General features: G+C 35.2%; 1 protein-coding gene across 12 annotated transcripts in view; it reads right to left on the reverse strand.

The window, feature by feature from the left end:
• The window catches only part of OXR1 (oxidation resistance 1), a 260,724-nt gene that overhangs the window by 20,480 nt on the left and 222,626 nt on the right, over positions 1–17,618 (reverse strand). For all 12 annotated transcript variants that reach the window (XM_064706328.1, XM_064706317.1, XM_064706325.1 and 9 more), the window contains 3 exons: positions 16,502–17,286; positions 12,899–13,067; positions 9,620–9,782 (listed from right to left, as the gene is read on the reverse strand). In XM_064706328.1, coding sequence (XP_064562398.1) covers positions 9,620–9,782; positions 12,899–13,067; positions 16,502–17,286 — 1,117 coding nt within the window. The remainder of the gene's footprint in view (positions 1–9,619; positions 9,783–12,898; positions 13,068–16,501; positions 17,287–17,618) is intronic.

Here is a 17,618-nt window from a genome sequence, read left to right on the forward strand (position 1 = left end):
ATTCAAGCTACTAAAACCAACATTTTAATTCTCTTTGGATGCTAATAAGTTGAGAATATAAAAGCCAAGATCACTTTTCATTGGTTTTGCCCCCTTTGGCTATACTGCCTATCCAAGCTGTGCAAAGCACAGAAACAAGCATTCCCAAAGATGGCAATCCACCTTTTGTTCCTTTGCATTGTGCGAGGTCTTTTGTCTGAAATGCTTTAACAGGAAGAACCATTGCCTACATTTTTGACATTCTAGAAACCTACTGGCATCTGTTGTATTGCCACAAAATAAAGAGACACAGTAAATACCAAACATTTACTAAAACATGGAAAGCTGACATTACTAGCTTTTTTATGGAGGAGCATAATACACCAATAAGTTGCCAAAATTTTGATTTCCTACCCTGGGAAAGTATCATTTCTTTCAAATGCACAGCTCAAATTAATAGTATCATCAAGAAAGTAACCAAGGCCTTTCTGGTAAATAATCTAGGGCAACTTAGTTGCTTCAAGCTAGCATTTCTGTTTTATTGTATCACTTAATTTAGCCCAGTAACTGTTACTTCATGTCAGATAAGACTTCATCCAAATTCAGAACAAGCACTAATGACAGATTCAGTCAGAAACCTGTACACTTTATATGCTGCCAGACTCCTTAATATTCTTTCCACAGGTCTTGCATAACAGAAATAATTATGCCAATATTCTTTCCTTTCTGTAAAAAGATTACACTTGCACATTAGGTTTATGAACATTCATTGAAGAAAAAACCCAACTTCAAGAATAGAGCTTGTCTTATCGACATAGCAACATCTTAAAAATATCCCCATCTGTAATTACTTCTGTAACTTTTTCCAATTTGACTTTTTACATGTTAAAATAACCTCCTCTCTACCTCTCCCACAGCAAAGTTATTCTCCTTTATTCTCACAGAGTCTTCTTTAGTTCAAACAGTCCTTAAAAGCTGGTAAGTATTGTTTTTATAAAATAGTTAAACTCTGGCTAAAGTGCAGTATTGGTGCTAAGGGAAACAATTATAACAAAGGGTACTATTACTCATTAAAATATCTGTGCAAGTTATATCTATATATCTGTGTATCTAGATACATGTTAAAACCACAGTCTTTGTAAACTGAACTTCAGATAGTTTTTACACTGTTGCAGGGTATGCCACAATAACATTTCAATTCATTTAGGCATTACATCTCCTTTCTACTCCACTACCACAGAGGAAAGGTAAAGAGACTATTACTTCAAAAATCTCTTATTTAGGAACACACATTTTATAGAACCATTTGTTACAACAAGTCAATTTCATATTTTGCAAGTATCCTGGGTAAAAATAAATATAAAAACAATACATAAAAGATAAAGAATAAAAACATGTTAATAAATTTAAAAAAAAAACCCAAATAAACCAAAACCAACTCAACAACACCCTTGAAGTATGCTTCAAAACCCAGTAAGATGTAATTCTTAAGAATTAAACTCTCCTGTCATAAACAGAGTCTAAATGAAAACTATCTTCCAAATTTACCAGAGGGTAAAAGCCCAGTATATTGTCAAGATCACTACTTCCCTATCCTCAAGCTGTTGTTTCGCAGGTCTCACTGAAAACCTTTTCCTGTAGAATCTACTACGTATTAAACAGTACTACAAAAATTCTGTTTGGGGAAAACAACACTGAAAAATCCCAGTTCCTTTCATATATCTAATAAACTGCAAAGCCAGTGTTTTTGCTTCCCCCCCGTCACTATAAACGTGAGAATGGGACAACTGGGGACTCATGTCCATGAATTTAGAAGTATTACCAGACCTTTATATGGTTGACTGACTTCTGAGTAAGTAATGGTAAGTCAGGAAATTTACACTTCTATAATTGTATGCCCATGCAAACTCTTATCCTTGGTACCTAGGCACAAAGCACATATTTTGTGAAAAAATGCATTACTCCAAGGGAAAAGAAAGGGGAAAAAAACCACCTTAAAACTGCTGAACTCCTTAATGCTCAAAGTAGTTCCTATTATCTACTTTAAATGAAATATCAGTAATTAGATTCCATTTCAAAGATAATGAAAATTTGTGACTTAGCATCCTGTTTACATATTCAAAATTTAAACTTCCAGAAACTGTCTCTGCATCACAACATTTAAAGACCGTAATAACAGACATGAACATACTACACTAAAAATTACCAGGGTGCATTTACGATTAACAGGCTGGTGCTTTCTTCCCTTCTTCCCATACCAGAGACGAGACATTTCCCTTCTAAAAATAAAACGCGACTAAAAAACAGAAATGAAACAAAACCCAGGGTTGCAGGCTGTTTGAAAGCATTCTCTGTACCTGCTGTAAGCTCCAGGCACAGGCAGAGCCCCACGACGCCGTGACAAGAGAGTTTGCTGGACGCTCACATTTGACTGACAAGGCAGGCAGCAAATGAGCGAGGGTGCAGCAGGGGATGTATCGCAAATGATGACGATACACGAGGAGGAAGGCTTCCTGTGCTCAAGCGTGGTTGCAGAGCACTAGTTTGTTAAAAGGCCAAAGTATTTAAAGACACAGAGCTGAATTGCTCATACACAATATTGAAGAGCACAAAAATAATCCCCAAGAACTGCTTGCAATATTTGGTTATAGGGCAATTGCTCATAAACAATTTCTAATGGCAAAGTGCTTGCATTCAATATTAAATTAATAGTTTGTCTTCTTTTTGCTGACAACCTTATATAAACCCTATAAGTAATTTCTGAGCATCCAGAAGCAGTTAGAAGAGAGGTCAGTGAAGATTTAGAATATTTTTAAAAAGGGGATTTTAAAGCATTTGGAAACTGCTAGCCTTGCAGCCTTTTCAGTTTGTAAGCTACAAGAAGAAAATTAATCCTTTTGTCTGTAAACTAAATTTGCTGTATGGGTTAAATGCTAGTCCCAGCATGAAAGTATTTTTGAAATCATGACTTCTTTTTCCCTTAAGGAAGGATGTTTATTTAAACAGGCACGTGCAATACTAAAAAACATGACAACCCTGTAAGAATCTCCTTGCAGTAGCACTTGCAGTCTTTCTACCCCACAGCCAAAATGAAACACCTCCCTTCCCCCTGCAACATCCCCCAAAACAAACAACAACCACCAAAATAATCTCCACATCATCCATGCTCCAAGTTCTGTCGAAACTATTAAATAGGCCAGGCAGCAACAGAACAACATTAAATCATCGCTCACTCAGGCTGTTGTGCTGTGATCTAAAAGCCAAGACATCCAAGCAGAGAAAATCAGAACCAAAACTTGTATTTTACTGCAAATTACGTACTGGAACACCTCACCTTGCACTACTGTCTAACATTCAGACGGATAATGTTTTTCTTTTCAGTAAAACCTTTTATGGGAGCTGGCATCTCTAAAAGCAAATTTGTTCTAACTTACCAGAAGTATTAAGGTAGCAAATAAAAACATTGTTATCATTGGAACATTGAAGCTGGGATTTAGGGAATTCAAATATGTAACAATGATTTGACTAAATATATAGTCAAATGGTGTATGATCCCAAAAATAAGCCATATGTCTACTTATGTGCTTGAGTTTTTTTGTTGGGTTTAACTTTCAAACAACAAGTGAACTAATACTGAGGGTTAAAACAAGAACAAAAACCAGACACCCTTAAAACTGTTTCAAGTGAGAATTATTATCAATATAAAAATATAATACAAGCTACAGACATCACCCCCTTCTCTGCCAAGCATGGGAAATCTTAAAGGAATGGAGAACATGCAGCAAAAGTATTTCAAACTTTCACTGGAAATGAAAACCCTTAAGGCTGAAAGCAAAAGTTAGTAATAAAACTAAATCTTCCAGAGCCTACTTTATCAGTCATCTGTTCCCTGCCCTTCAAGAAAAAAAAAATTCTTCCCTAACACAAGCCAACACATTGTTTCTGGGAAGGAAAAACAGAATCTGCATAACTGAATCCTTTTTCATCCTGCAACATTTTATCTTAAACAATTCTAACAATTTGCTTAGAAGTTTAAAGCTTCTCTCTGAATAAAAATGATGTTTCTTATAGCTTCTCAAAAGGACTTTAAAAACGTGCTCAAAAGAAAAGAAAGCAATAAAATTCTCATGTATTTCTCATGCTCCATCCTTCTTAAGAGACAGAGGTTAGCCCAGAAGGATAACAGAACAGGCAGTAAGGGGCATAATTACTCAGTTTATTTACAACTTGCTGTTGATTCCCACATGAATAAGTGTAAAGTTCAGGAGTAATGAAGTTAGAATGCAGTTGAAATTAAAAAATAAAATATCAGGTACTGGCTTCTAACAAAATTACTACTCTGTCTTCTAGAACAAGTGAGTCTTTGTAAAAAATATTGGAGGTGAAGTTAACATTCAATTACTGCAAAGTAAGGTCTAATCCCTTTTCCCTTTACAGGTACCAGAAACACTAAAAGATTACAAAAAGCTATCTCCTGTAGTGTCAATACAACATGGACTGGCACAACTTCTTAGTTGGCTGAGAAAGTTTCCATAAGAAAGGAAGTCTAATTTGAGAAGTCATCCTTTGTTTCCTGTCAACAGCTTAAGGAAAGGGAGGGTGGAAAAAAAAGGCAGTATTTTTCCATCACAAAGTTTTCCTGAGCATTTTCAAAGGTATGCTGAAAGCCATTAAGAATCTCAAAAGCTCAAGCTTTTTAGCTGAATGGCTCTGCTTTAACTCTCAGCAGAGGGACCATCCCAGATCCCTCTATTAGATACAAGAAATAGCCATCAATTAGCCAACTGCACATTCATGACTCCAACTACAGGACAGCTCTAAATCATTAAAACATCTGAATTTCCACTTACAAGCTATAAATAGATTTGAAATAGATTAAGTAGTGACAGTAAATACAGCAAAACAAGAAATACTCTAACGCATGAAGTTGAGACAGTGCATATCATTCAAGTTAATTACAAAATAATGAAATTGCAAAGAATGAAAGTTACCAATCTCTGCAAAGAGCACTGGATTATGTAAACAGACACCAGAGTCCTTTTCTCCAACCACAACAAATTAAAAGAAACATTTCTACTATAGCACATGAGTGCTAGAATTGAAGAGACCCATTCTCCAGTAAAAGAGCAAAGTCTATTAGAAATTCTGTGGTAATGCACAGCAACACGTGCATGGTGACACATCCAATTTCTTAACTGACAATACATGATGTAAAAACCAAATAACCATCTAGCTTGTATATCCAATTCATTATCACGTAGAGACAGCCTTTCCAGAAACATTGGAAAAAATACTCCTCTTCTGAAGACTGTTAGCATGGTTCATCTTTACACATCCTTTGCAATGTTTCATTCAAGAAGCCTACAAGTTTCAGGCTTCCTCTTCTCTCTGCTCATCCAGTATTATCCAGCTTGTCATACAGCATTATGTTCATATCACATTTTAAATGCAAGACACAACAAGCAGATGCTGCACCAGCATCCAAGCACTGCAGTATACTGCAAAGAATGGAAGCAAATTTACAGAAGAAACACAATTAAGAACACAAAAAAATTAAGATAGAAGTGCATTCTAAAACTGCAATATCCCCTTTAATATAGAAACATTGTAGGTTCCAGTCCAGATCCAATAAGATCCAAGAACTTAACATCTGAAAAAGGTTTCAAGACTGGGATATTGGACATTGGTGCTTATCTAACCAGGAGACAATCACAGTTTGTGACCTTCACATTTCCATAAATATACAGAAATAGAATTCTGAGACACTCCAGAATATACAGCTTCATTAATGTTGGATGGCTGAGTGTCCAAGTCAAATACCATTTAAAGAAGACAGAACTTCAATTTCAGCTAATAGCTTGATGTAGTAAGCCTTTTCAAACAACATCTTAAGTTCTAACTGAAATTCAGCTGGACAAGTGAGTGACAAATGCTTTCCAGAAGCATTGCATCCATGTTTTCTACAGACATTCAATAGGCAAAATGAAAGGTGATTACTACAAAATGCAAGTCCAGAACGTGACCTACCACGTCTAGGAAAAAATACTTGCAAGTATCTATCAACCCAAGCTTCATTTTGGAAATTAACTTTTAGACAGTTTAAAATCAAATTATTTGTATTTCCTCCACAATTAACAAAATTAATAAAAAAATCAAATTGATGAGCTTCCAACTACTTTAAGACCAGTTTGTGAGTTGTAAGACAAGAAATTTCCTGTTTTCAAATATCTTGTGAATGAGTATTTATATTTACATGGACAAAAATACAACTCAGTCTTGAATAATGGCAATGAGATCAAGTGATAGGGAAGGGAAAGGAAGAATCAATGCTTTAAACAGGAATTACTGTAATGCAGAGCAATTCAAGTGTTTGCTAAACAGATTTCAGGTTTAAATAGGAACCTACTATATGCTCTACTTGAACTTAAAAAGGAAACTAGATTAGACTATAAGTACCAATGGAAATTGTTTCTGAGACAAGGCACAACAGAAGGACTCAGCTTGCTGTCAAGTCTTGCCATGTTTAGATGCAAGTACAGATTATGCTTAGGAGGATGAGTTTGTTTATTAACACATAACAGTATTTATCATTTGTGCTAACAGATATAGAAAGCCATTAGCACTTGAACTTAGACACATCAAGTAAAAAAAGAATACCAAGATAAATATACCTTATAGCTCAGTCCAGATGGTAAGAAAACCAGCACCAAAACAAAAGAAATCCAACAACCCCACACAAGTCAAAATACTCTCTTTCTTGGTGTAAGCCTATTCACTGAAGTGCCAGATAAAAGAGATATTTGAGAAAAATGGATGGGGATAACACAACTGAGAAGTTAGCATCACTTTCATTTCTTAGATAGTATATTAAATAGTTATTGCCTACTCATTTCTAGTGGGTATCAGAGACAAGTCTTTACTAAGGGCTGATCTTAAGTGAAAAAGTATCCTTTTTATAAAGCTTTGCTAATGACACAGGCAGGAAGACAAATACTGAGTAACAACATCAGCAACAGCAGCTGCAAGGCGCCTCAGACAGATTGTTTCAGATCTGTGAATTAGTCACCTGTACTGATGCTAACACGAGACAGCAGTAGATTCATTATTATTTCTAGTAAGTCAATTTTCTATCAAGGGTACAACACAAAAAGAAATTTAAAGGAAGCGCTGGAATTTTCCCTGACATTATGTACAATGCAGTATTCGATCAAGGTAGAAGTAAGCAGGCAAAAACTGAAGTTTGAATGAGCATTCAGTCCTATTCATTGATAAACTTAATAAACCAACACCTACTACTCATTTCATTTACTTATCTTTGCCTTTGTTTATTACTTCTTCCCAGAATTTCTTTTCCACTAAACAAGCATAGACTTTCTCAAAGTAATAAAAGCTGCACCCGAATGTATTAAAAGAACTTGCAAAGAAACAAAAGCTGTTTCAAAGCACTACCTGGGTTACCCATTAATCCTCTTCCCTGTCCTTCTAGTTTTAAGATACTGTACAACGAAAGCAGGAAGAACACATTTTGGAAAAGAAAGGTACTCCACTACCTTCATCCTTTGCTAGATGAACAGTACTTTGTCATGCATTTCCACTTCCCTTCCACCCAGAGCTCTCCTATCCTTGTGATCTGAAAAAGGCAGCCTGTTTTTCAGCCAAATATCCAGAAAAAGGCTTCAATTATACTGTTCACCTGCTATTTTAGATTGAACCTGGAGCAAAAACTGACAGAAGAAAAGCTTGCTGCTGCATTGAAGGAAGGAAGTACATGGATTGAAAATGATGACTGAAATTCAGTGGCAATAATGGGTATGACAACAGTGGCTACAATTCCCTATATTTACTCATATTTTCTAGCATACATGTTAAAAGCCACTAAAATGCAGTTTTATGTAATGACAGCTCAAACCATCCAGTACTGTCAAACATTTCTGATTAGAAAGTTTTTAAGAGCTTTCAGATTTGTGCTAAAAGTCAGTCATAGGAAGTCACAAATTAAAATGCACAGAAGACCACACTAGCATATTTCTTGTACTTGCATAACATTTTTTATAGTTATCCATCTCACTAATCACATTAGCATATAAATCCAGAAAATTATTATTTGATAATATTAAGAGAACCAAGCTTGACAATTTCACATAACACACAGAAAAAACAATATTTTTGAAATGTTTCCTATGACTGTTTCCAGAGAAGACCTATATACAGGCTTAAGGTCGGGCCTCATTCTGTGGGAAATAACTTACAGATTTTAATACTTGCACAAAATGTATTGCCTCAACTACTTTCAGAAATTGTTTCTAAAACCTAACACATTCCACCATGAAACAAACATTTTCACTTTATTCTGTGGAAATGATTCTGTAGTTATATTAAGGTGTCAAATTACTGAAGAGCTCAGTAAAGGAGAGATATACTGTGCTTTAAACCATAACACAGATCACTATTCACTGACACCCATGTTCCAAAAGGCTAAATTTTAAAACTCCAAATATTTATGAAGGCTTTGAGCAAGAGTTAACATCAAAATACATTGCTGGTAAAAACTCAAGCAATACATATGCTGAAAATATGAAAGTTAAAAAGACATGTTTTTATGATACTAATTTCAATGTCTCAAAGCAAAAATGCTCCACCCAAAATCACTGAGTTGCAGGGAATGTTTTGCAACTATGGCCTAATTCTTCAACTAGCTACATTTCAACTCTGAATCCAGAATTCTATGGTTCTAACTTTTGGAGCTAAGCTACGACCTGTAGTTAGACTATTGCAGTTCTTTAAAATTTCTTTTATGCTCTACATAAAACAGTGTAGACTTCCTTAATTTCAACATGTTCCACTGCAGGGTAGGAGGAAGAAAAACAAAAGAAATCTTACAGTCAGAGATTGCAATTGCTGTCCCAAGACTCAAACAATGCAGATGGGATACTTCTACAATATATATATGACAAGAATCATCAAACTTTTGACCAACATTTGAATGTACAAGACTGGAAGTGCTTTAACTGCATGTACACTACAAAACAAAACCACGTAGACGTGTAAAGATGTGTCCATAGAAACACAGTGGACACAGATTCACATGAGAGAAATGTGCTTATTATTAAGAAAAAAAAAATAGTTCCAATTACAACATATTTCTAAAATACAGTCAACAGCATTATAATACATTAATAACTCACAACTGAAAAATTAATTACTAAATTATTTAAAAGACATGTCATTAATAGCTGTTCTTTTCCTCTTTTGCGGTCCCATCCCTTTTTTAGATTCTTACCAATAAACACTGGACACTCTAAATGCAAGAATAATAAATATCAGAAAACTATCAGTTTATGAGACTGAAAATCAAGTCTGCTTCACCAAAATTCCAACTTTGTTGCTGTACTCATATTCCTTTCCCTAGGAGTTTTAAGTTACAACTTGCTCCACCACAAAAAAAATTATTTGGACTTGTGAAATGTTGCCCTGATCTGATGTCAGAGTAAAGAATTAGGATGGCATAAACTGAACAGCCATGATCATGATCATCAGACTAATAAGGTGGTTTTTTTTCCTCCTGGAAATATTTAATAATATTTTAATATATTCTAATGTGTATTAAAAAAAATAAATCTTTGATACTGCTCTTCCTTACCTCCCACTCTTTAGCAGCATCTTCAGTACTCGATTCTTCACTAGTTTCAGGCTCATCCTTCTTTTTTACCACTATAAATCCAGGTTCGCGAAGAGAATCCCCAGTGTCTTCTGCATATATTTCTGGACTCCACTGGATAAAGAAGACATACAAGTGATCTGTCCTAGAAAAGTCAAGTTATGACACAGAAAAAAAATAAGGTAAATTTGTGATGTTTAATAATATTAAGTATTTAAAATTAAAATAAAAATGCTATTTCACATTTTACTAGATATTAGAGACAAATTTGAAAAAAAACCTAGCTAGTTCTTTAGGTTTTTTTTTAGTTTTTAAATATATGAAGATGACTCTGGAGAAAAAAACAGGAAGCAAATTGGCAATGGATTAGCTGTGATTTCACATATAAGTATGATCTTTCAACCACTTCTGTCCCATTGGATACCTCTGCTTAAAATTGAAATAACTCCCAAAATAAAACACAAAGACTTTTTTTTATCTTATTTAGAAAGAGTTACATAAAGCCAAACAAAATTAGAATTCAAAAAATGTCTGCATGTTTGTTTTCCCTATGCCTGAAGAACAACTGACCACTTCCAAGACATAATCAGAATTATACAAATTGTGGAAAGTACTACAGATGTGGGGGAAGACTGCTGAAAGCATGCAGATGAATATACAAATCATAAAATCAAACTACAGGCTATTCTAACTATAATAAGTACCAAGATTCAAAGTTACTTTATTTTAAGTTATGTGCCACAAATTACACTGTTCTTCAGTTAGAAGGGCAAAATCATCTAAAATCACAGGAGGAAATTATTTGTAATCCTAACAGATGTCAGTCTACCTTGTATTTGCTGCAGGTGCACAGACAGAGCACTCAGAAAAAGGACTTGCAATGCATCCACTAGTATCTCTTGATCATGGAAAAGAGAGTAAGAGCTAGAGCTTCATGGCTCTGGTTGCAAGACTTTGAATATTCTTTATGTCTTTCTATTCCTTATGTCTTTCTCCAGAGATATTTGCTATATCTGGGTATTGTATTAGCATGAAGAATAATATTTGAGCCTTTTCTTCTCTCTTCCTTAATAATCTTTGAAAAACTGAACACTTATAGAACAGCAAGAGATACAGAACTTCAAAGTTTCTCAAAAGTGCAGTTATATTTTTCATGTACCACTGCCCAAAACATTTCTGCACACAGGTATGTAGTAACAGTCTCTGAACAGGGTCAGTTATTCAGAATTACCCTTGTTAAGACTGAGGCTCCTGAAGAACAACGATAAAAGGGGAAGGAAAAAAAAAAGGGGAGGCAAATCTTCCTCTGGCAGTAGCAAAGAATAAAACATTCTGGAAGCATAAGTTTAGGTAAATTCTATCACAGAAGTCCAAAGCAAGAGGCTGCAGACTCCTCATGGACTGAATGAGGCATCAATCTTAAGTTGTCATGCAAGTATGAAAGTTTCTTTAAGTTCTGATTTTAGCTCTTCAAGAACTTTGAGTTATGTATAATTATAGCAGTTAGAAAAAGGACATGAAACTTGATGCTTAAGGAACTACAAGACTCTCCTTCCCAGACCAGCTCCTTTGAGAGAAAGAACACTGAAATAATGCTTTTCTCTCTTTTGTACCACTCGGTGACACAGACAACTGGATTGGCACTAAGTACTTTCATCTATGAAGACTAGCACTCAACAAGGTTAACACCAAATTAAGAAAATGAACTCCCCACTATGAGAACATAGCTTTTTCTTTACAAAAAACATAGGACACACATTGAATGAATAAAGAACTGATACTGATAGTAAACTACCCCATTCAGTTAGAGAGAGAGAGAGAGACAGAGAGAGACCCTTCACAGATGAAAATAATTTCCAAGGAAGTCAGTACAGGCTGAAAAAATAAGAAACCTTTCTTCCAAAATATGTGATCAGTTCTGCTTTATGCTGAAGTTAAGTACTTGCTACATTAGAAAATGAATCAAAGAGACAGTGATCATTTTAATCAACTAATCCTTACACCATTGCCATATATGAAACATTTATCTGATTTCAAATTAAATACGATACTTCTAGAACAAGCAGATTTGAGTTAACTATAACCACAAGAGAACTCCTGGCCCAGACAGGATTAACAGCAGCAGAATTAGTGGGACAGACCTTTGACTCAAAACTTTGCATCCTCTTTACCACTTAAGAGGTGTTTAAAAGCTGGTGAGTGAAATCACTACCATGGACTCAATTCTACCTGTTGGATAAGTATAATACTTGATATAATTTCAGTCCATCACACATTTCCATCCACAGTGGACATAAAAAGACTACTGCCTTTCTTGTTGCAGCCAATTTCAGTATAAAATAATTTTAATTCTGTAATCAACCTTTTCTCCTTTAGATTAAAGAACCCCACTTACTTCTAATTTTCCTTATATGTTACACTTTCTAGGCATTAAATAGTCTTGCTGTTTTCCTCTGGACTCTCTCCAATTGATCCATATCTGTCCTCACTGCAGTGCCCCAACTGGACATTCTATGCCATTCAGCTCAAAAGAAAAGACGGAAAAGTGACTTGATCATTGTGGGTAGGTATTTACACCAGATGACAACTAATATTTTTTTGTTTCTTTCTTTTCTCCCCACTCTTTGACAAGGATGTAACACCCCTAAAAACCAATTTCGGGCTGAAAAGAAGTCACAGTTTCCTAGCAGTAAAAATAATCTCAGAACACAAGGCTGTACCAGTGAGTGAGCATGAACAATCTCATGTCTTTGAATGAGTTCAACAAATTCAGGTATTTTTCCAGTAGACATGCTTAAGGTGGCTCATGGAAAGGTTTTACCTTCCATATACAAGGTAAGACAAAAGAACCCCAGCTAGCTCTTCTGAACTCAGAGAGGATTTTTAGAAAGTTTCCAAATAATGAGAAGCACAGATAAAGACAAAAATTTTGCTGCAGAATTTATTTCCTCCACCAGACACCACTTGACTCTTTCTTTTGTTATTTACTTGCTACAAACAAGAGGCTAAACAGTATAATAAGAAACTACTTGCCAAACTCCCAAGTAACTCAAGTAAATCAGTAAAATGTCTCTAAGCTAATGAGGTACTCCAATGGCAAATACAACACAAGCCAATCAACAACATCTTCAGACATTGACCCTTTTTTGTGATCACTTAAGAGAGATTCAGTTGCTGCAAAATTTTGAATGGTGCAGAAAAAATGAAAAGCTCAAACACCTACTGGCAATTGCTGATTTTTACAGTTTGCCTCTGTCTTACCTTTCTTGTGGAACAGCAAACCAGTACTCATGTTTTTTGTCCCTTTGTGCATACTGTTGCATTGTAGCACTTGCTTGAGAAACGAATGTTTTTCTCATGGGTTTTCCAACCCTGAGACACAGAAATTTGTGAGATCGATGCCGTCTTTTTTCTTTCATAACAGAAGAACCTAAAAATAAAGACAAAGCAAGCTGTCCATGAGGTACTAAAGAGCTTAACAAAATTATTAATTAATTTTATAATAGACAATTGAGGGATATAGGATATTTATGTAAGTAAGTAATGGGAAATGATATAAGTAGTAATAATAACAACCTGTTTTGTTATGAACATCACAACAGTGGAATTAACTTCAGAGTACAACATACTAAATTCTAACATTCATTTCTGCTTCCAACTACAGATCACATTGTTACAGCATTTCATCCATGGAAGTATTCAAAGAATTCTTGATGCATACTCTCAACATTGAATCACCACCCTCCCACTATTAAAGAGTATCCCACATACATGAAAAAGATGTTATGTTAGATATGTATTTTGCCTTGATTCACATGTGTCAGAGATGTTGTTAGTTACTTATCACTTACAAGGGAAAACATTCTGGCCTTACTGATACAGGATTAGGATGAATTTTATTTTTTTAGCTATATCAAACACCTTAATGGTATGAACACCACCTCAGGATGAAGGATGCTGGATTTTGCAGTACAGGATTTTTCTCTCTGGTGGTATATTTAATTGAACTCAAAGAATTATAAGACTACCCTCAAGGTCTGAACTGTCAAGTCAGCACAAAGTAAAATAAGAAGCCTTCTTAAACTTTTTTCTTTACTAGATGATTTGCCAAATCCTCCAGTCACACGAGACTTTTTTTATAGCAAGAAAGGAAAATGTAATTTTAAGAGTTATTAGGATCAGTTATGACAATAAAGGGTTTATCCTAGCTCTGGTATTATATGTACATACAGATAAGTTTCAGTTTCCCAGGACACATCTTTTCTTTACCACTAAGCACAGAAAACATCACCTTCTTGCTCTATAAACATTTTCTCAATAAGATTTTTACCATGAAGTTTAGAACAGCACTGTTTCACAAAAGACTATTTTTTTCCTATTAACTATTTAAATGTGGGACTCCTAATTTTCAGCCATATTTTCAGTCAACATTTTAGAATTATACCTGCACTATATAGTACAGTAAATTAGCCATAATAACATGCATTGTTTGGAAGTATTTTATTAATGTGTAAACTCAAAGGTAAATTGACAGATTAAAAAAATACACTAAAAAGAAACAAAAATAAACAAAAAAGCCTGTTTCATAGGACTGGCATGCAAACTCTGTGCCAGTGTTAGATAAATACTCTTCAATGACTTGGCATTTTTGATTTTGGTCCTTCAGAGGCAGCAGATTAGGACTTCCCTGAGCTCAGAGAAGTGGGATTATGGTTCCAGCTATCAGATAAAGTAAAACCAAACAATTTAGCTCTGCTCCAAGTCTCAAAATGACTATTTCAGATGCTTTTTTAAGTAAGCTCTCCAATATCTTCTTGTGAATTTAATATAGAATTAATGAGAAAAGATTTCAGCAATGGTTACTGTGTCTCATTCATCTTGTCTTTCCTTTAAATGTCTGCCAATATTCAGCTAAGCTGTAAATATTTTGACATGTTATCATTAATGATATTTTAACTTGTTTTTACACACACAAAATTAGAGATTGTTACAATTTCCCCAAAGTATCAACCACATCTAGCTTTATTTCAGTCCACTGGTTAACAAAGGTGTCTATAAAAACAGAAGCCTGGGCAACAAGAAAAAAAGTAGATACAAGTGAGACCTTTTTAGTTATTCTAAACTTGATATGTCTACTCATAAGTATTTATTTGCATTGCATGACCTCAACATTCAAAACAAACATTCCGATCATTAATTCCAAACTCACACACCCGACCTCTTCAAAGTTCAAAAAACAATAGTTCTCAAAACCTAAATTCTCGAAACTGCCACAAAAGAGAAAAAATTCAACTAAGTTCCTGCTATATGAAAGGGACAAAAAGACTGCCTAGGTAAGTTATTGATCCAAAACTCATAGTATGACTACTTCAGCATTGTATTTTGAGAAAGGCTACTTGAAAGTGTTTACTATATTTCAAATTTTAAATGACCTGATGTTTTTAGTGACCTGCTGCTAACAGATGTCCTATTCATTTTGATGTTTTTCAATAGTTATAAAGCAGATCTATGCTTTTACCTTGGTTCTGTTTCATCATGCCTGCAAAAGCTTCACAAAATCTATCTAGATTGAGAAATATTACTTCATAATTTATTCATTTATTTGCATTCTGCTAATACAACATGCAAGAATAAGAGATGGAATAATTCCTACTGAAGTTGGACTGAATTGGTACAAATTTCCAAAAGGCATTTTGTGCTTTTTGTGTTTTTTACTTTGTACTTTACCCCATCAATTTTGAGGGAGGCAGCAGTACTGCGTGTACATAAGGTTTCTAGCCAGCACTCTTCTGTAGAAATGTATGCAGACACTTTTTTGGTTATATCTATATTTACTCTGCAAATATACAGATCACATAACAGACAAACAACCTGCAGTCAGCCAATGATACAACCTTACAAAAAAACAAAACTAAAGCATTCAATGCTACTGAGTTACAAATATTCATTTGTAAGAGAAGCAGCAATTGTGCCAAAGAACACTTAGTTTTCTAAAACACCTGATTTTTCTTAAAGTGACAGCCAGCAACTAATGCTAGCTGACATCCACCAGAGGTATTAGAAAGTAGTATTAGTAAGTATATTAGAAAGCAGCCAGAAGTATTAGAAATACTTCTAATATTTAGGGCATAAAAGCCAAATTTACCACAGAATTATCTAAGTATTCATCTGCTTCAAATTTCAAAATTCAGTTACTTCATTAAAACACTCCAACCCAATCAACCAAAAAAAACCCCAAAAAACCAACATGCAAGAAACCATTATATAAGATTTTGAAGTGTAGATGAACTTCTGCTAACCAAAGAAACAAACAGTTCAGTTGTCTCTATTAGTAAGATGGGAAGACATCAGACACAAACTTGTGAATTTTTTAGAAAGCAAATTCAAATTCACCAGAAGCGTACTGAAGTTGTTTAAAGGCACAGCATATTTCTTGGTATGATAAAAACTTGAACAGACTTTAAGGGTAGCTTCCAACTAATAATCCCAGGACCCTGATCTTTGCAGAAGAATCAAGGTAGTGAAGAAATAAAACCTAGCTGTTCACTGTATCCACAGTGCTAGCTTCCTAATCTCCCTTACTTTTCCTGAATCAAGCTTTTTGGATGCTTAACATTGTTCTAGTCGTCATCAAAGTAAGACAAGATGCAAGTGAAACAGCATTCTGAAAGCAAGAAATATTTTCTCCAAAAGTTTATGTAAAGTTTAACTTTGGAGTATCTTCAAGTCAATGAGATACTTAACCAGCACATGGAGAAATACAGTGTACCGAATGAAAAAAATTCAAAATTTTCATTAAACTGGAGGTTGATAAATTTTAAATCTGAAGGTTAATACTGTACCCATTAATACCCACTGACTCACCTTCTAACCGCCCATCTCCTGCAGATACAGCTTTCTGGCTGATCTCTTTTTGTGAATCCTGGTGCATGTTTTCTCTTTGTTGTTTTGTTTGTTGCATAGTGTGGGTCTTCCAGAGCTTGCGGAGTTCTTCAACTTCTGCCTCTGAGTCTTGACTTTGCTCTCCCACTACTTTTCCTTTACTAGGTGCCTCTTTCTTTTGAGAGTCTGTGGTATCTTCACAACCCGGACATTCCTCTTCCATCTCATTATCTGCTTTTTTTCCTAGTGAGGAACCCTGATCCTTGCCCACTTCTGTCTCCTTGCTGTGCTCCTCACTACCCTGTGATCTTTGCAAAGACTGCTGGAGGACATCTGCAGTGTTTTCTCCAGATTCTCGTCCCCCCTTTAAAGACATTTTAGCACTTTCTGAACTTAAGTGGGTACCAAACTGTTTAACACCTACAACCATTTCGGCACTGGGCTTTAAGTCACTGGCAGCTTCATTGGAGTCTGAAATGACTGTTAAACATTCAGCACTAGTCTGGTTTATTGTTTGGACAGATTCCGATGATGCTCCAGAAGATTTATCTTGTCGAAGCTCATCTGAGGAAACAAGTTCCTCCCGTATTGGAGAGAGTTCTGATTCTGTGAATACATCTTCTGAAAGAGATTCCTCTGTGCTTCTTGGGGCAGTACTAGCACTGTCGTTGCCTGTGTCCCGAACCCTGGAATCCGTGTCATCTGTATTGCTCTTTGCAGCTTTCTTGGAATGGCCAAGTTCCCTTACTGATAGCTGCTCTACATCTCTGTTGGGCAAAATAAGAATCTTGTTATAACAGGCACCTCTAAAGTATCAAGCTCTTTTCTTCACTGTTTTGATCAAGCTCTTAAAAGAAACAAACACCCTAAAAACCAACCAGAGCATTAGTAATAAACAAGCATAAAATGTGATACCATCATGGTAAACGTGGCTGACCTTTTGCCAGCACAACACAGCAGGGACTTCCCAAGTTCATGACATTACTTTCACAAGAAACTCTCCTATGAAACTAACAAGATTGTGAGAGGCACTTAAAGCGTAAAACTAAAATAAAAACCAAAGTAAAACCAACAAAAAGCTACACAAAACCATAATCTC

The sequence above is a fragment of the Zonotrichia leucophrys genome, chromosome 2 (genome assembly GCF_028769735.1).
Source record: "Zonotrichia leucophrys gambelii isolate GWCS_2022_RI chromosome 2, RI_Zleu_2.0, whole genome shotgun sequence".
NCBI classification, from domain to species: Eukaryota; Metazoa; Chordata; class Aves; order Passeriformes; family Passerellidae; genus Zonotrichia; species Zonotrichia leucophrys.